Source organism: Triturus cristatus, chromosome 11, assembly GCF_964204655.1.
Source record: "Triturus cristatus chromosome 11, aTriCri1.1, whole genome shotgun sequence".
Classification (NCBI taxonomy): domain Eukaryota; kingdom Metazoa; phylum Chordata; class Amphibia; order Caudata; family Salamandridae; genus Triturus; species Triturus cristatus.
Window position 1 is genome coordinate 433,294,101 of NC_140594.1, and position 19,987 is coordinate 433,314,087.

Below are 19,987 nucleotides of genomic sequence, written 5' to 3' on the forward strand. Positions count from 1 at the left end.
TCTGAGTGACTAGGCTGAGGGCACCTACTGGACAGGATGATTCCCACCAAGATTAGTTGGATGCTAGATAAGAAATTAAACCCTACTGTTCCGCAGGCATTGAAACACAGTGAATCTACGAAATCATAGTGGTGTGGCAGCCTTCTTCATGCTAGACTCTCAGTCCATCATAGGGTCACCAGTGCACACTAATGGACTGTAGACACCATGGACCAAGAAACTGCTTCTCTCAAAAAATTGTGGGTTCGAAACGCGTAGACCTTTTGTTTCTGCTATACCAAACAATGGTTCAATTTGTCTTCTGTTGTACATTGTAAAAATACCTTTGTGTTGAACTTTAGAATGAATTACCATCAGTAGGATTTATGCACATTAAAATAAGTTGGTCAATCTTTTCCTTGTTTGGGTTAGGTCCTTGGTCCATTCAAATTGTAAATACAGGGAACCAAGGAGTGGACATGTGAGTGTATGTGTTTTTATGAATGAGGATTGGTGTATGAATGATCTAGTTTGTATGTTAATGGTGAGATATGCCAAATTGGTGGCTAGTTATTGTCTTCAATTCTTTAGTATTGTATTTTTGTAAGATTCATGTTGGTGTCTTTTGGTACATTTGTGTTCAAAATAATCATGGATAAAAATTCAAACAAACAAAAAAGATGTTCTTCTAATAAATACTATTAACTAGTACTGAGGTGGTTTGTTTGAGATCTCCCGCGCTTTCTTCATTATTATTAAAATTGCTTATTAGTATTGGCAACCAGTTTGTTCTTTATATCTTGAGAGGTAGGGCAGGTTCAACAGCTGGTGCAGTCCTTTAGTGTCTATAGGATGTTTGGGACCTGTGCTAATGCAGGTGTTGATCTTGCTTTAGATTTGGTCCAGTCCAGCTAGGCTGCAGAACCTGGTTGGGTCAGGGTAGAGTCCGTCCATGAGTTGGAGCGTCATGCCTGTCTTAGCCAGCTATATCTTGACTACATCTTCCTGGTGGTTAGGATAAGTACTTTCCATACCAGGTAGTCCAACTACTCATCCCACATGCAAGAGCAGTCACTTGGGATTTATCTGCTGTTAATTGGCTTAGTTTCAGTCTGGGAGAAGGAGCAAGGAGGTATCCTGTTAATGGTATGTCATTATTGGGTGCTTCGGAACTTGCTTTTGAAGACACCCAGATGAGTGTTAACCAGCTCATGTTGCACAGTAGATATCTGGACTGAATCTAACTTTTAGCCTGGAATCTAGACATGGCCAAAACTACTAAGGGGTATCCAAAATGGAGCCTGCAGAGCTTGTTTGAAGTACAAAGATGATGCAATAGCCTTAACCCCAATGCAGAGAACCAGCGTCTAGTACCATGCATATTGGGTCCCCTCCGAGAACACAACTCGTACACCACTCACTGTCCATCCTTTCTCACAATACCCTGGTGTGGATTAGTAGTCACCTTTACTGTGGGTGCATATACACTGTGAATGTGCATAATCCAGTGGAGCTTTGTGCTCTGCTAGTTTACAATAACAAAACATACAGAGCAACTCCAGTGGGAATGAAGATGGTGATTTCACTGGGGGGGCAGGGGGCACCAGACAGGGTCAGCAAAAAAAGGAGTAAAGGGCAAAATTACATTTGTAAGTAAAAGGATCGATAATAAAAATGCATATACTTTATAAAAATACTGCTATAATTGGTGTAGATTTTCTATTGCTGATGCCAAATGAGCGACAACTTTGTAAATGATATTTAGGACACTATGAGCCAGATTTGTCAAGGCTTTGTATTGGCCCAAAATGAGAAAATGTGATCTAAGTGTTACACAGTTTTGGTAAACGATTCACTATCCAGCACTGGAAAGTGTCCCTGAAGTAATGCAAAGAAGCACTATCCGATGCTCTGCACTACTTTACAGTACCTTGCATCAAGGGTGCATCTCATGGGTAGTACATGGGTTTTCCCATACAACCATCCATTGTTTTTGATGCAAAGGCCTATCTGCTTAAGGTAGATGCTTTGTGCCAAAAATTCATGCCTACTCAAGGCAGGTTAACATTTGAGAAAAGTTTTCTTTTCTCAAAACCTTTCTGCCTTTGCATGTGAATACTATTTCTAAGAATAGTATTTTCTGATGGAAGGGTACCCTTCCAGTACAAAACCTATATTCTAGACATCATGCTCACACCTTTTCACTATGATGCATGGGTATGTGTGTGGCGCAGGGCAGCCTAACATGTGCCAGTGCAGTGGGAATACAGCACCATGCCCGCAAGATATGCTTGTGCTGTCCTGCTCTCTCCCTTTCATACAGTGAATCAACTCTGGCTGATGCGCTGTGCTCCGTTGCATGAGTTCTTTGCAAACTATTCCCTATGTTTTTATTGTACAATGTTTAGGCCACAAACTCCTGGTACCATACAAAAATGACATGGCCATCTTAAAAGTGTGAGAACTCTAATTCCTAAGCAGGTTGTAACGTTCCACTGCGACTCCGTTGGTCTTGACCGAAGCACAAAGGGTTCCACCCCCAGACGTCCCCGACTCTGGATTTAAACCAACACAGAGTGCTAGGGCTATCAGGTGAGGGAAAAGGAATTAGGAAGGGAACAGTGGGGAAGAGGATACCTGTAACAAAAGATTACACAAAACATAATAGAATAAACAACATGACTACTCTCTTTAGGTCTCACTAAATACACCTCAATATGTGTGTCTCCGCAAGCACTCCACCTCACAAGCATCAACTTCCTATAACAATACTTTCCACCTCTAGAAGGACCTCAAGCAGTCATTGAACGTTTATACTACTCCTCCCCGTCCCTGTTCCAAATTATAACCAACTTAGCTGTCTGACAGCACTTTCCCAGGTTTTATAACCCGCTAATTGTCTTGCTTGTAATGATTAGCCTTACTAGCATTAGATCCATGCTAGCCCAAAAACCGGCTAAGAGTCCGTAAAGAAACCTTATATAAAGTCCCAGGCCTCCACAACTGTTGCAACCAAACTAAACAAAGTCTCGCTATGGAACGGTGTGCTTCTGTGTCGTTCCCCTCCCTTTAGAGGCTGGCGAACTGACAGTGTTTTCACTCCAGGGCATTCGGCGGTTACAGTACCTCTCTCTCTGAGGCATGCGGGGGGAACTCTCCTCCGTGTCGTGACGGACGCGTCCTCGGAGCTCCGGGAAGAAACAGCGTCCGATGGTAATCTCCCTCCTGGCGGGAATTATGAACTGCCGGGTCAAGGATGCACACGAACCCCATCGGCTCCCCGGCAAAACCTTGGTAGTGTTCCCGGGTTGGTGTTGAGGCGCTACCTCAGCGCTCCTCCTCAAAGATGCGGGAACCTCCAACTCCGGGCAGAATGTCGAACAGTCTCTGGCAACGCGGAGTCCTCCGTCGCTGTCGATATCCAGATGGCAGAATAACGCGCGCCTTCCGGCTCGCGTCCTCGCTACTTGAGCCTTAGGCCCCGCCTTCCAGTTGCCGGGTGTTGTGGGTCTCGTAGTCCCGGCTCCATCCGCAGTGCGGGTAGGCGCCCAAGCTCAGCGCCTGACAGTATGCCCCCCCCCAAGCGCCTCCTAGAACCAGGCTTGACCGGGAAGCGAGCGTGAAACAAGCGAACAGCGGCCGGTGCGTGGACGTCCGACGACGGGACCCACGAGTCCTCCTCCGCCGTGTACCCCTTCCATGCCAGGAGATACCACAAACGTCCCCGACGATATCGAGAATCCAACATCTTCCGCACCACATATTCCAAATGACCGTCGCGGCACACCGGCGGAACTGCCACACGACGAGCCCCCGTCGCCGGTTTCAGCAGGCTACAGTGGAAGACCGGATGGATGCGTAAAGAGACAGGCAACCGCAGGCGATATGCCACCCAGCCCACGCGACGCAGCACTGTATACAGGCCGATATACTGGGGATGGAAGATGCTGCGCAACTTGAAGCGAATGTACTTCGTGGACAACCACACTTGGTCGCCCGGAACATAGGACGGTCCTTCCCGACGATGCCGGTCGGCCCACGACTTGTAAAGCGACTTCGCCCGGTCCAGATTCCTCCGTAGTTTGCTTCTGATCGCCCACAGGGCCTTCAACTGAGATGCGATAGCGGACTGATCCCGCACGTCGTCGGGGAACGACACCGGGAGAACCTTGGCATGGAAGCCGTGATTGGCCCTGAAGGGTGATTCCTTAATGGAACTGTGCCACGCATTATTATATGATAGTTCGGCCAGCCAAAGCAGAGATACCCACGAAGAGCTTGCTTCTTTCGAGTAGCACCGGAGATAGGACTTCAGTGTCTGATTCAGACGTTCAGTCTGGCCGTCCGTCTGCGGATGGAAACTCGTAAACGTGGACACGTCGATTTGCAATGCCTTGCACCACGTCTTCCAGAACCGGGCAATAAACTGCGGGCCTCTGTCCGATACAATCACTCCTGGAAAGCCATGCAACCGCACCACGTGGGACAGTAGCAGTTGGGCTGTTTCACTAGCAGTAGGCAGATTTTTGCACGGAACAAAATGCCCCATCTTAGTGAGGCTGTCTACCATGACCATTATCGCGTTGCATCCCTGGTCCAATGGCAGTCCCACCACGAAATCAAGGCTTATGTTTTGCCAGGGTGCAGCAGGAGTAGGCAAAGGGACCAACAGGCCCTTGGTTTTTGAGCGGTCACCTTTGGCCCGGGCGCAGGTGGTACAGTCTTGTATCCATTGGCGTACGTCCTTGTCCATGTGTTCCCACCAGAACTGTCGCTGCAACAGTTGAAGAGTCTTCGTGCATCCGGGATGACCTGCCAGCAGTGAATCATGACACCAGGAGAAAGCCTTGCGCCTAAGAATTAGCGAGGGCAAGAACAACTTGTTTTGAAAGAAGGGCAATCCTTCTTTGATGTTGCGATGCGGGCCACTCTCGGCCCATTGCAACCAACGAACCAGAGTGTGATGTGTCCTTATGGTGTCCAAAAACGTTTGCACCGTGACTGCCCCTACCACTTTTTCTGGAGGGATGATGGCCTCGGAACCCACTTGTCTGGTCTCTTGACCGTTGTCTTGCCGTGATAGCGAATCTGCCTTTTTATTTTCTGACCCTGGACGAAATGTGATGACAAAGTCAAAGTCAGCAAAAAACAGCATCCATCGCATCTGTCGTTGTGTGAGACACCGGGCTGTTTGTAGGTATTGCAGATTCCAGTGATCTGTGTACACCGTGACCTGCTGTTGTGCCCCCCACAGATAGTGTCTCCACTCTTGGAAAGCCTGTTTTATCGCCAGCAATTCCTTCTCCGCGATAGTGTAGGTCACTTCGGCTGGAGACAATTTCCTGGACAGGAAGGCGACGCTATGCATTTGTCCCGTGAGTTTCTCCCTTTGCGATTATACCGCTCCCACAGCTATGTCTGAAGCGTCAGCCTCGACGATGAATGGTACGTCCGATTGTGGGTGTCTTAGGATCGGAGCTGTGGTGAACGCCTTCTTTAGGCAGCAAAAAGCCTTCATGGCCTCTGGGGTCCAACAAAACTGGTGTCCCTTGCGGAGCAGACGGGTGAGAGGTGAGACTAGTTGAGAAAAATGTGAAATGAATCTTCTGTAGTAATTCGAAAAACCCAGGAAAGACTGGACATCTCTCACATTCTTCGGGATCGGCCACTCCTGCACTGCCCCCACCTTTCTCTCTGCCATGCACAACCCAGAGGGACTCAATACCACCCCCAGAAATTCCACTCTATCCACGTGGAATTCGCATTTGCTCAACTTGCAAAACAGATGGTTTTCCCTTAATCTATGTAGAACCTGTGACACGTGCTGGATGTGTTCTTCCTGATCAGTGGAATAAATCAGGATGTCGTCAATATACACGACGGTGGTCCTATCTATGAACTCCTTGAGGACATCATTGAGGAAATATTGGAAAGCCGCCGGGGCATTACAAAGCCCGAACGGCATAACCAAATATTCGAACAAACCATACCGCGTTTTGAACGCCGTCTTCCACTCATCTCCCTCTCTTATCCGGACCAGGTGATAGGCCCCCCTTAGATCCAATCTAGTGTAGACGGCAGCCTCCTTCACCTGGTCCAACAAGACCGGGATGAGTGGAAGAGGGTATCTGTTACGTACTGTGTTTTTGTTCAAGACGCGCTAGTCAATGCATGCCCTTAAATCGCCATTGGCTTTTTTAATTAAAAAAAGAGGCGACGCAGCAGGGGAGCGAGAGGGTCTAATAAACCCGATGTTCACATAATGTTCAAGGTAACTGCGCAGATGAGTGGTTTCTGGATCCGATAAAGCATACACTCTACATGAAGGCAGGAGTGCCCCAGGTATCAAATCTATCTGGCAGTCATATATTCGATGTGGCGGCAGCTGTTCGGCCTTACTTTCGCTAAATACCTCCCGGTACTCTTCGTACACCGAGGGAAGGACTGTCTCTTTCTCTGCTGCTGTAGCGATATGGTAACCCTGCGCGAGAGCTCTGAGATGTGTAGGGTGCACACTCAAACACTGCTCTCTACACTGCTCGGTTTCGAAGTCTACAGTCTTCTGCTTCCAATCTATTGTGGGATTGTGTCTTCTCAACCACGGCATACCGAGGATTATCTCGTACTGAGGGGCCTCGATGATGATCAAAGACACCTCCTCTACGTGATCCCAGTCATCCCCTGGTTTGGTTAGTGTGAGGGTTTCTGTGACTTAAGTGATAGGCCCAGATTTCAGCGGTTTCCCATCTACTGCTAAGACATTTTCTGGCACTGTCCTCGGGAGACGCAGCAACCCTAGGCGCCGCACCAACCCGCTATCAATAAAGTTCCCGGTGGCTCCCGAGTCCACCATGACCCCTACCTCATGGGCTTGTGTGCCCACAGCCAGAAGCATGGACAACATGATGTGGGATTCAGAAGCAACCGAGTCGATGACCGCCAAGGAGGGCAGCTGCATTACCGGAGTTGGAGGTGTCTCGGGCCTCTCTCCAGGGATCACTTGGACGGGAAGAGGGGTGGCGATCCTAGTGATTGCCACTTTTTTACCAGGGAAATACCCACTAGGTTTCCGGGGTTTTACTGGGTACTCCCGCACGTAATGACCCTTCTTCCCGCAATACATGCATAAGCCCGAGATCCTGCGGGTCTCTCGTTCGGCTCGAGACAACGGAGCTCGGATCGCCCCCACCTCCATGGGTTCCGACGGGGTCTCAGAGGAGGAACCCGTCGTTCTGTTGCCCCTCTCTGTTTTCTCAACATGAGTGTACACCCTCTCTCCCTTCCTTTTTGCCAACCTATGATCCAATCGTAGGGTGAGATTCAGCAGATCAGTGTACGTGGTAGGTTGAGGATCTATTTGCGCAAGCACGTCCTTCATATCGTCTCTGAGCCCCTGATAGTACAGAGACATTCTTTTTTCTTCCGGCCAGGCTGTTTCCGCTATCAGGCGATTGAACTGGGTGAGATATGTTACTAAATCCTGTTTTCCCTGCCTGAGCTCCAGCAATTCTCGGTCAACCGAGAAGGTGGTGGCTCTGCGGTCAAACACCCTCTCAAATTCCCGGCGAAAGGTGTTCCAGTCAGTAAGCAGAGGATCGTCGTCCTTCACCAAGGGCACCGCCCAATTGGCAGCATCCCCCGTCATGTACGAGATGGCGAATGCCACCCTCGAATTTTTAGTGGGAAACGACGCAGGCTTGCATGAAAAGTGCAGCATGATTTGTGTGAGGAATGTCTGGATTTTAAGGGGGTCCCCGGAAAACCGCTCGGGACTAGCCAGCGGAATGGGAGGAGAGACGTTCACGTGTATAGGGGCTGACGCTTGTGTAGCATCAAAGGGATTCCTACCCTGTCAATCTACCCTGTCCCTGAGGGCGGCTGTTTCCGCCTTAGAGGCAGCTAATTCCTGCAACACGTCTTCAAGGGACGCCATGTTTGTGCCTCGCTCCACTGCGACTCCGTTGGTCTTGACCAAAGCACAAAGGGTTCCACCCCCAGACGTCCCCGACTCTGGATTTCAACCAACACAGAGTGCTAGGGCTATCAGGTGAGGGAAAAGGAATTAGGAAGAGAACAGCGGGGAAGAGGATACCTGTAACAAAAGATTACACAAAACATAATAGAATAAACAACATGACTACTCTCTTTAGGTCTCACTAAATACACCTCAATATGTGTGTCTCCGCAAGCACTCCACCTCACAAGCATCGACTTCCTGTAACGATACTTTCCACCTCTAGAAGGACCTCAAGCAGTCATTGAACGTTTATACCACTCCTCCCCGTCCCTGTTCCAAATTATAACCAACTTAGCTGTCTGACAGCACTTTCCCAGGTTTTATAACCCGCTAATTGTCTCACTCGTAATGATTAGCCTTACTAGCATTAGATCCATGCTAGCCCAAAAACCGGCTAAGAGTCCGTAAAGAAACCTTATATAAAGTCCCAGGCCTCCACAACTGTAGCAACCAAACTAAACAAAGTCTCGCTATGGAACGGTGTGCTTCTGTGTCGTTCCCCTCCCTTTAGAGCCTGGCGAACTGACAGTGTTTTCACTCCAGGGCATTCGGCGGTTACAGTACCTCTCTCTCTGAGGCATGCGGGAGGAACTCTCCTCTGTGTTGTGACGGACGCGTCCTCGGAGCTCCGGGAAGAAACAGCGTCCGATGGTAATCTCCCTCCTGGCGGGAATTACGAACTGCCGGGTCAAGGATGCACACGAACCCCGTCGGCTCCCCGGCAAAACCTTGGTAGTGTCCCGGGTTGGTGTTGAGGCGCTACCTCAGTGCTCCTCCTCAAAGATGAAGGAACCTCCAACTCGGGGCGGAATGTCGAACAGTCTCTGGCAACGCGGAGTCCTCCGTCGCTGTCGATATCCAGATGGCAGAATAACGTGCACCTTCCGGCTCGCGTCCTCGCTACTTGAGCCTTAGGCCCCGCCTTCCAGTTGCCGGGTGTTGTGGGTCTCGTAGTCCCGGCTCCATCCGCAGTGCGGGTAGGCGCCCAAGCTCAGCGCCTGACACAGGTAGCATCTTTAAAAGATATCACAGTAAGCCATACGAGTAATCCCAAATTAAGAGTACTGAGTCTGGTTTATTGAAGAGGGTGGATGAGCAGCTCACCGGATCTGTGGTGTTTCACTGGGAGTCTTCAGCTGAAATACCAGTGAATTATAATTAATTACCATGAGTAATAAGAGTGGAGTTACTGATTCTTGCAGTAATTCATATTTCTAAGGGAACACCCAGGGTACAACTTGTAAGGCCCATCAACCCCCCTCAGGAAAGTTACCCATGCCTCTAGTACTGGGTAATCTAAGAAGTGGAAATTCTGAGAAAAATATTGTGGTCTTTGTAATGAGACCCTAGGGGTCTCAAAAGACCCACCATTCATGATTTAGACCTGTAACAGCAATGCACAATTATATGCGTTGATGGTCCCTTTCAACTGAAGTCCAGTTTCCACCTTTGGTCAACGTGGTTTGCTCCCTGAAGTAACTTTCTCTTTTGCCAAACTTCTGCATTTGAAATAAAAGCAATGTAAAAATGGTGCCTTTCCATGGTCATGCTAATTTTTGGGTTGAAATGCAAATCAAGTTTCTCAAGACATATCCCGAAATCATCAACATCATTGACCTTGTTATCCTGAATTTGTGTAGGATCTGTATGCACCCCTTGCCCCGCCCCATGCATCCAAATGGTAATCCTTCTTTCATTATTTAGAATGGAACCACTGCAATTATAATTTAATTACCATAGAGTTATTTTAATTTGTTTGAACACTGAAGAACTAGGAGAACTGAGATAGAGGTAGCCTGAGCACACATATGACTCTATTGACTTTCATAAAAAGTCACTACCATAAAACATCAAGTTGAACAGTCAAACACTAGGATCAAAGTATTGTAGAGTGGGGGGGAGGGAGCAACATATGTCAGAAAATGTCAGACCCATGGGCAGGGTTTAGTGACAATGTGCACATAATATGCATCTACAACAATTACATTCATTAAAGTGAACTCCTTAGAACAGTTAGCAGCTGACCTCACAATCTACCTTGGATACACCGCTTCTCAACCTACTTTGGACATCCCCCGCCGTTGAGTTTTCCCTGGTCTCCTCACAGTACCTGAAAAGAACGTGCATTAGGACCTGTGAATCTAGTGCTTCTCCACTTTCCAGTTGTAAGCGCACATTGGCCTCTTCTCTACAGCTTCTTGGTTCTGTTTCTTAGGCACCACTGACATGAAAAGCGTGCATTCTAAGAAGAGTCACTCGCAGGTCAGGCATTAGCTTGACCTGTGACTGACTTGGCCCCAGCCTTATTAGCCTTTCAGGTGAAGCAGTCTGCCAGGAAGTGACAAGGAATATATCCGTAAGTTCACTCCCTCTGTACAAGTACTCATAGACCCCCTTGTGACAGGGAGACCGAGGGTTCCGAATTTGCTGGGGCAATCCCAGTATTTAGGTTTTGCCTGCACAGCGCTTGTGAAATGTCTTGTATTTCATATATCTTAAAAGGGGGCGTTTATCAGTTCCCAATGGCGAATTACTGTGTTCAGTCGCTTTTGTGTGGAACTTTTTTTTTAACTTCCCCTGGCTGCGCACATTTACGATACTACTACTAAAGCTGTTCACACAGTTTAAGCCCCATTCACTGTCCTGATAAGATCTCTTCTGTCAGGATAAGATATCTTCCCACGGAAAAGGCACACAGTTTCAAAGAGTATGCTGGCTTTTTATTACTTAGTTGAGTAAAGCAGGTGTTTTAGCCATAGAACATGTGTGGCATTTCCTATACATGCCTCAGTACCCTTCTTTGAACTTTGTAGGCATAATCGGATTAATTTTTTCAATTTAATCTATTTGGTCAGTATGATCAAATTCTAAATGTTGTGATAAATATTGCACGATAAAAATAAAGTTATATACAAGAGCTATGCTATATTTTACAACTAAGCAGGCAGCCACAAGTGCAGGGTCATGATCTGAATGGTGCAGCAGGTGCAGTAGCACCAGGCCCATAAGTCAGAACTCCTCTGAACACATAATTTTGCTATATTTGACTACTAAACAGGCAGTCACAATTGCAGTTACCATGCAGTAAAACAGACGATTTAAATGGTGCAGCAGGTGCAGTGGTACTGGGGAAAATAGCTCCAGGGACCCCACTAAACCCAGATTATTGCTATATTTTACTACCAAACGGGCAGTCACAAGTGCAGTTACCTTGCAGACAACAGGGTCATGAGTTGAATGGTGCAGCAAATGCAGTGTCACTGGGCCAAAAAGTTGTCAGAACTCTTCTAAGTACTATGGTCATGATTTCAATATGGCAGCAGCTGCAGTGGCACTGGGACCAAAAGCTCCAGGCACCCCAATAAACACTTAATGTTGCTAAATTTTACTTCAAAACAGGCAGTCACAAATGCAGTTACCTTGTAGACAACAGGGTAATGATTTGAATGGTTCAGAAAGTACAGTGGCACAGGCCAAAAAGTTGTCAAAACTCCTCTAAACTAAGCATAGGCGGAGTTCGCGGAGTTCCGCGGTGTAAAACAAAACTCTGCCGCGCTTTACAGAGCTCTGCAAGCATCTCAAATGGCACCATGCACAGCGCAAGCAGGCGCTGCTTCCTTTCTGCTGCTCGAGTAGATTTTTACACGAGTGGCAGCTTTCTCAATGCCAACGGATGGTTTTTCAACATGAGCAGTCACAAGCATACCCAACCACTCACAATGAGAAATCTGACCGCCTGCGTTGAGAAATCTCACGATGAGGTAAATTTTCCACGCTCACGCTGGCCAACTTGATGTTGATGATCGTGAACAAGGAAAAGTCTCGCCGGCAAGTGGATTTTCCTTGCTTGCCAACTTGACGTTGACGAACGTGAGCGAGGAAAATAACTCCACTCCGTAACGCAAAGCAGAGTTTTTCAGAACTCAGCAAGCTCCGCGAAACGCGAAGTGCAGAAAATTCCGCAAACTCAACGAGCGTAGCGGAGTTCACCGCCCAAACTGATTCTAAAGACCTAATATCGCTATATTTTACTACTATACAGGTAGTCACAATTGCAGTTACCTTGCCGTTGAAAGGGGTTTGATTGAAATGGTGCAGCAGGTGCAGTGGCACCAGGGGCCAAAAGTTGTCAGAACGCCTCTGTAGACCTAATATTGCTATATTTTACTACTTAACAGGCAGTCATAAGAGCAGTTATCTAGTGAGCACTGGAGTCACGATTTCAATAGTGCAGGAGGTGCAGTGGCACCGGGACAAAAAGCCCCAGGCACTCGACTAAACACCTAATATTGCTATATTTTATTCTTAAACAGGCAACCACAAGTGCAGTTACTTTGCAGTCAACAGGGTCATAATTTGAATGGTGCAGCAGATGCAGTAGCACCGGGCCAAAAAGTTGTCAGAACTTCTCTAAACATATAATAGTTCTATATTTTACTACTATACAGGCAGTCAAATTGTAGTTACCCTGCAGCTAAAAGGGACTTGATTTGAATGGCCAAAAGCTCTCAGGTCCCCACTAAACCCAAATTATTGCAAAATGTTATTACTAAACAAGACAATCACAAGTGCATTTATCTAGCAGGCAATAGGGTTATAATTTAAATGGTGCAGCAGGTGTAGTAGCACCAAGCCCAAAAGCTCTAGGCACCCCACGAAACAGATAATATTGCTATATTTTACTACCAAACAGACAGTCACAAGTGCATTTACCTGGCAAACAGCATGATTTGAATGGTGCAGCAGGTGCAGTGGCACCGGGGCCAAACGCTCTGGGGACCCCACTAAACGCAGAATATTGCTAAGCTTTACTACTAAACAGATAGTCACAAGTGCAGTGTTCTTGCAGGCAGGCACTAGGGCCATGATTTTAATGGTGCTGCAGGTGCAGTGGTACTGTGGTCATAGGTTGTCAGAACTCCTCTAAGCAACAAATATTGCTATCTTTAACTACTAAATATGAAGTCACAGGTGCAGTTACCTTGTAGGCACCAGGGTCATGAATTCAATGGTGGAGCAGGGGCAGTGACACCGGGGTGAAAAGCTTGAGGAACCTCTCTAAACACCAAGTATTGAAATATCTTACTACTAAACAGACAGTTGTCTTGCAGTTAAAAGGTGCATGATTTGAATTGTGCAGCAGGTGCAGTGGCACTGGGGCCAAAAGCTTTAGGAACCCCTCTAAACACCAAATATTGCAATATTTTACTACTAACCAGGCAGTAACAAGTGCAGTTACCTTACAGACAATAGAGTCATGATTGGAATGGTGCAGCAGGTGCACTGGCACCAGGCCCAAAAGTTGTCAGAATTCCTCTAAACACATAATATTGCTATTACATCAATTAATCCTACTTTTTCTCTTTCATTTTTTTTTTTAATGTTGCTATTACTTACCCACACTATACCACTAGTAACAGCACAATATATTGCCTTATTGTACATAAACACTTTAGCACACTTTTTGTAACTTATATTGTGCAACTAATCAGCAAGCTACAACTTACAACAAAAAACAGCTTATTATTAATCACATAGGTGAAACCTAAAGCATTTACCAATGCTTGTTTGCTATGTCAGGTACTCCAGTGCCGGATTACTTAGCACCCACTTTAGGAAAGCAATTTAATGAACGTGGATGATGCCATATATAAATGTTGAATTGAAGTACCCCTTACCTGAACAGCGAATGCTTGGGTCAGGCAGATACCAAGCAGGGCTGCAACCAACATCTGCGAAGAAAGCGATAAAATGAAACACTGTTACATATGGCGACACAAGGTGATCTGCCGACTTGTTGACGTCCCCATTAGCAAACAGGAAAGTGACTAAGCAGACCGTGGTGGCAAATGGGTTTTTATAATATTTTATTGTTTTAGGCATTTACACTACCTTATTAATTCGGTATGGCAACGTGTTGTTCCCCAATTCTTTAAGTTATATAAAGTTACCTCAATGTGGAGTTCTTTTTCATGTACCATCTAACAGCAGATTTCCAACCATTTGTAAGTGCTTATAATTTTGGCGGACAAGGCAATTGAAGCATGGGTGTTTCAGAGATTTACTCAGGATCACATACATTGGTGTAACGGGAAGCCGGGATTGGACATTAGAGTTGGGGTTTCCATTATATAAGTTCAACAACTGTGTTACCTAACTACACCCCCTAACTCTATATTTTTTTTTTGTGACTGCACATAACTACAATGCGCAATTATCTTCTAAATATAATGACGCAAGTCTTGAAATCATCAATTTTCAAAACATAAATACTTCTTTCTTCTCATACTTCTTCCTTTGCTATCCATTCTTCCAATATGTTCACTGTGTCACTTGAAAGTAAATCCCTGTTCACTGTGTCACTTGAAAGTAAATCCCTTGATGTAAGGTGCCCATCCCGTCTTCCAGTGCAAACAAATTCATGTTATCGCTTGGTTAGATGGTGCTAAAAATAATTACACCAATTAAAAATTAAGGGCCAAAACAGTTTCAACATTTAACACCAGTCACCCTGATGCTCCATAAAGAATACCAGACTCCTTCAACACTCCCTCTCACTGCCCAGGAAGGATATATTAACTTCTGTGCTTCCATTTCTAAGTTTCCACTTCCCTTTATATAGCAACACACATGTGACCAGCACTGTGTGTGACCAGACTGTGGACAGCTACAACATCACCATCAATTAGGAACAGCAAACCACCAACTCTCTTCTACTTCTGCTGAGAACAACAATGTGACAAAGTGATCGTAGCCACAAGTAAGATGACTGAAATTGGGCAGATAGACTTAGAAAGATAGTTATTGGAGCATCGGATGACACCAAGATAGGCAGTTGAGATGCTAGGATTAATGTTCCCCTACCAAGCGCTTGATCGGATACTTACTGATGCCCCTAAGGATCCTGAAATAGAACCTTATGATATCACAGGAAGTACAGTTACAGAAAAGAGCATAAGGACAACAAGAAGCCAAAATTATGGAAAAGAAACAGAAAACACCACTGTGGTGTCAGCCAGGTTTGGGCATTCATTGAGGTGCTTTTAGTGGTAACCCTGAGCTCAGACTGACACGCAATGTGAGGACGGATGCTCCCGGTGACAGTCCACAAACCATCCCGCACCCTCGATGCAACCAAAACACTGCTGCAAGCCACAGGCTATGGAGCAGAGCACACAGAGGTCTCCTCCCGAGGGCTAGAGGCGCAAAAATATAGCAGCCTTCACTACTGATACATATTCCCTGGTTTAATTCACATTACATTGATAGATTAATACATGAAGAAATACTTACAGGGGCCGTCATTTTAGACTCTGGGATGAACACTACGCCGAAGGAAGGACTGCTCTGAGAACCGGCTGCCACGCACAGAGAATGTCTCGGAAAGTCGGCACGTTTCAATGAAGTAAGATTATAATCGGCCTTTAATGACGAAATAGCCATAAATATTGTCAGGACATGTCAAGTTGCGGTATTGATTCGGCTTATCAGTCCCAGTGTTTGCGAACTGCTGATTCAGTGGAATATTATGACAAGACCATAAATTATGGCCAAGGATTAACATGTCCTCCCTGCCCTACATGAGAACAGGCCTTGTGATTGGACGGGGCAAACTGGCGAGCAGCGGCCAATCACCTGCTTGATGCCAGCTGGGAGGAAGTCTCCTGCATCACTAGGGCCAAGATTTTAATGGTGCTGCAGGTGCAATGGTACTGCGGTCAAAGGTTGTCAGAACTCCTCTAAGCAACAAATATTGCTATATTTAACTACTAAATATGAAGTCACAAGTGCAGTTACCTTGTAGGCACCAGGGTCATGAAGTCAATGGTGGAGCAGGGGCAGTGACGCCTATTGCTGTAGAAACTTGACTCAACATTTAGCTTGGGATCAACGACCTCAGCAGGTCAGGAGTAGAGCACTAAATTATTGAGGGCCGACTCACAAAGGGCCTCTGCGCTCGTGGAGAGGCCCAGGGCAGGACTGGCTGTAGCGGAACCCGGAATTTCCCCCGTTGGGCTGGAGGGCAGTTTTGTGGCCGGAGGGCCGCTTTTCTTACAGGGCTGAAATATAGGCCCCCTGTAAGAAAAGTGGGAGGAGTCCTTCTTGCTACCACCACCCTCCCAGCCCCACCCCCACTCCGGCTCACAGGGACGGGCGAGCAGCAACCTGCCAGGGCTGGTTGCTGTTCCCAGTCCGGCCCTGCGGTGGCCTTGCAGTCGCAGCAGGGGGACCCACTCCTGGCAGACCTCCGCACTGCAGTTACTGGTTGTGGAGGTCCTGCCACAATGGCGCAGCCCCTGCCACAAGGGAGTTGAGGGGGCGTCACCACGAGCGTGTAGGCCATTTGTGAATTAGGCCCTGAGCCTTCTCTTTTTTTTTGATAAACAAATTTTTATTGATTTTACAAAGAAACTACACCAGCATTGCATCACAAACCCATGAAAGTCTTGGATTACATATAAGACTCTGCGCAACCCACCAGACAGATACTATTAAAATACAATTATTTGACAAATGGACAGTCCCCCCAATGATCACCCCACCTCTCCCAAACATTTCCCCCACACTCTGCGATATTTCTTGGGGCACCCACGCGCTTCATACATAACTTTCTCCTGTGTGGCGCACCAGTCCACCCCAGCCCGCCATTGTTCAACGCTCGGGGACTCAGGGCATTTCCATGAGGCCGCGATGTCTCTCTTAGCGACCACCAGTGCTGTAGTTAGAAATACATTCTCGTTCCTAGACCCATCTAACCCGTCATTAATGCCCAGGAGTGTGTGCTTCGGGTCATGGGGGACCTCCCACAGCAAGAGTTCAGTAAGCTCTTCCTCTTTTTCACTTCAGAACCGCACCAGGTCGGGACAGGCCCACACCATGTGAAGGAAGTCAGCCGGGTCATGACCGCATCTAGTACAGGTTGGGGCTGGACTAAATCCCGCCCGATGGAGGCGCGCCGGGGGGAGATATGCTGCGTGTAAGTAATATAGCAGGACCAGGTGCAGCCTAGTGTATGCAGTGACTGTTCTCGGAGCCATAAGGGCATCACGCCAGTCCTGTTCCTCTAGGGGGCCAACCCAGTCCTCCCACTGAGCCCTTAATCGATCTAAGGAGGTGGGAGTATTGTTAATCAGTGTACGATAGATACGTGAGATGCCACCCTTCCCCAGGTCCCCAAACATTATCTGGGCTTCAGGTGGGCTGTGATCGGGAAGCCGTGTACCCGTTGCAAGGTGTGAGCGGAGGGCATGTCGCAGTTGCAGGTACCTATAGAATTGTGATTGCTGCAGTGAGAATCTGTTTTGGAGGTCTCCAAAGGAACGCATATGGTCCCCCACCCACACGTCTCCCAGCTGTGAGATACCTATGAGGTCCCAAGCCCTGAAGCCATGTAGCTCGTTCACTTCTTTCAGCCAGGTCCCATTCCCCAATGGAGTACACTGAGTCAATGTGTGTGTCCACTTAGTGTGCCGCAGTGCAGCCTGCCAGGCCAGCAACACTGAGCGCGTCACCTCGGGAAGGCAAGTGGAAATAGGGGCCCGTATGGCATAGACTGAATCTTAGCAAGGCCTAACTCTCCCAGCTCCAGCCTATAGGCCGGGTCCGACCAACCCCCGTTGAACCAGTCATGTATGGAGAGAAGTCGCGTAGCGAGATCATATAAGTATAGGTAAGTCATCCTAGGCCCCTGTCGAATGAAGGGATCCTACAAGTATTCAGCGCCAGTCGGGACCTACCTTTCCCCCATAAAAACTTGGTGGCTCTACAATCCAATTCACGAAACCAAGTTTTACGAAAACACAAGGGAATGTTTTGAAGGACATAAAGGAGGCGGGGGAGGACCATCATTTTAAAAAGGGCCACTCTACCCATGGGGTTCAGGGACAGCGACTGCCACTTCTGAAGATCCGCCTTGGCACGTTTCACCAGAGGAGTAACGTTGAGGGCCCAGCTCAGCTCGGGGAGCAGGGTCATCCAGATCCCCATATATTTAAAGGATCGACGGTGAAGGGGTATTTCAGATTGCCAGTCAAAGCATTCTCTAGACAAATGGAAGGGGACCAGAACCGATTTATCAGGGTTCAACCGGAGGCCGGAGGCCCGTTCGAAGGAATGCAAAATGCGAAGACAATGTGGACCTGACTGGGCAGGGTCTGCTAAGTAGACTAGGACGTCGAACGCATATAGGGCAATTTTGTCTGGCTCGGTGTTGGGCCAATCCGACCCCCGCACGTGCTCACACGACCACATCAGGCATGCAAAGGGTTCCATCACCAAAGCGAAGACCAGAAGGGAGAGTGGACAGCCCTGTTTCGTTCCCCTGCGAATAGAGAAGGGTTCCGATAGGACCCCATTTACAAGGACTCGAGCTCCCGAGAAGGCGTACAGAACCTTGACCATGGCTCGGAACTGGGAACCGAGGCCCATCCTCTCCAAAACATCTCCCAGAAACCCCCAATCCACAGAGTCGAAGGCCTTCTCGAAGTTTGCAAGGAGACTCGCCAGATACGGGGTTAGGAGGTGACGGTGAGCCAGAGCGGATTGCAATCTATGAAGACAGTATCGGGTTCCGCATGAGGGCATGAACCCACACTGGTCGGGATGAACCAGCATGGACAAGTGGGGTTTAAGCCACTGGGCGAGTATTCTGGCATACACTTTGATCTCGGAGGTAATGAGTGAGATCGAGCGGTAATCGGCACAACAGGACGAGGGCGGCTGGGATTTAGGCAGAACCACAATGGTGCCATGTCTGTCTCATGAGGGAAGGAGCCCTTCTCCACCACCTCCTGATACAGTCCCACCAGGTGTGGTACCAGCATGTCCCGATAGTGTGCATAGTATTCCTGGGAAGACAGTCTGGTCCCGGTGTCTTGCCGGAAGAAATAAGGCCGATCGCTTCCCCGATCTCCTCGAGGGTGATAGGGCGATCAAGGTCAGCTTGAGTGGTGGGGTCTATACATGGGAGGCTGCCACCTCCATCCACCAGCAGCTCAGAGAGAGAGAGGGCGGGAGGTCTGGCCTCATAGAGCTGACGATAATAGATGGCAAAGGCCTGGGCCATATCCAATGGGGAGTGGCACAGCGAATCGTCCCGTGCAACAATCTCAGGAATTATGCGATTCGCCCTAGGGTACGTAGCAAGGCGGTGAAGGAGTGACCCATTCTTGTCACCCCAACCGTACACCTTGACCATGGATGAGAGCCAAAGGAGTTTGGCCGCGTCCAGCGACAACTGCCTGATCTCCGAGCAAAGCCGGGCTAGAAGTCTTGTGTCGGAAACGTTAAGGGATCGGGCCGGGGTACGCTCCAGGCGCACAGCCTGCTCCTCCTGTGTCGTAATTTGTTCTATTTGGGCCTGCCATTGGATCTTGAGCTGGCCCTTGGCGACCCCTCTAATCGTGGTCTTGCCCGCCTCCCATAGGGTACCTGGTGAGGAAAAAGACCCTTCGTTAGCAAGGAAGTAGTGCTTGAGTTCCCGCCCCACCACCTTCTGAAACTCTTTCTCCTGAAGGAACCAGGCGTTTAGCCTCCATGTCTGTCGAGCAAAAGTGGGGGGGACCCGTACGGAGCATCACTGGCGAATGATCAGAGATGCCTCTTGGGAAAAGTGAGACGTCTTGAATCAGGAGGCAGTCCGTCAAAGGAACGAAGATGGCGTCGATGTGTGCCTGAGTGTGGTGCGCCGCTGAGGTGTGTGTAAATTGTTTAGAGTGTGGGTGCCAAACACGAAAAGCATCACATATACCCAGGGACTCAGCCCAAGCCTCCAGCTGTTTTGCTTACGCAATCCTACTAGGGGAAGGTGTGCCGGTTGTGTCAAGATCAGGTGCGGAGACTGCATTAAAGTCGCCCCCAAGGAAAGTGGGACCCAGAGGCAAGGATGCCATAAGGTCGGCAGATTTGGTTAGGGTAGCCGTCAGCTGTGAGGGGGAAGAATAGAGTGATATGAGGTTGAGGGGATGACCATTCAGCGTGCCACTAAGGGCC

The 19,987-nt window shown here is 48.1% G+C and overlaps 1 protein-coding gene across 1 annotated transcript in view; it reads right to left on the minus strand.

The window, feature by feature from the left end:
- LOC146784391 (gastrokine-3-like) overlaps positions 1 to 15,439 on the minus strand; it is a 37,945-nt gene extending 22,506 nt beyond the window's left edge. The window contains exons 1-2 of the mRNA XM_085636327.1: positions 15,290 to 15,439; positions 13,675 to 13,728 (exon numbers count right to left, since the gene is read on the minus strand). Coding sequence (XP_085492453.1) covers positions 13,675 to 13,728; positions 15,290 to 15,439 — 204 coding nt within the window. The remainder of the gene's footprint in view (positions 1 to 13,674; positions 13,729 to 15,289) is intronic.
- Between the last annotated feature and the right edge of the window lie 4,548 nt (positions 15,440 to 19,987).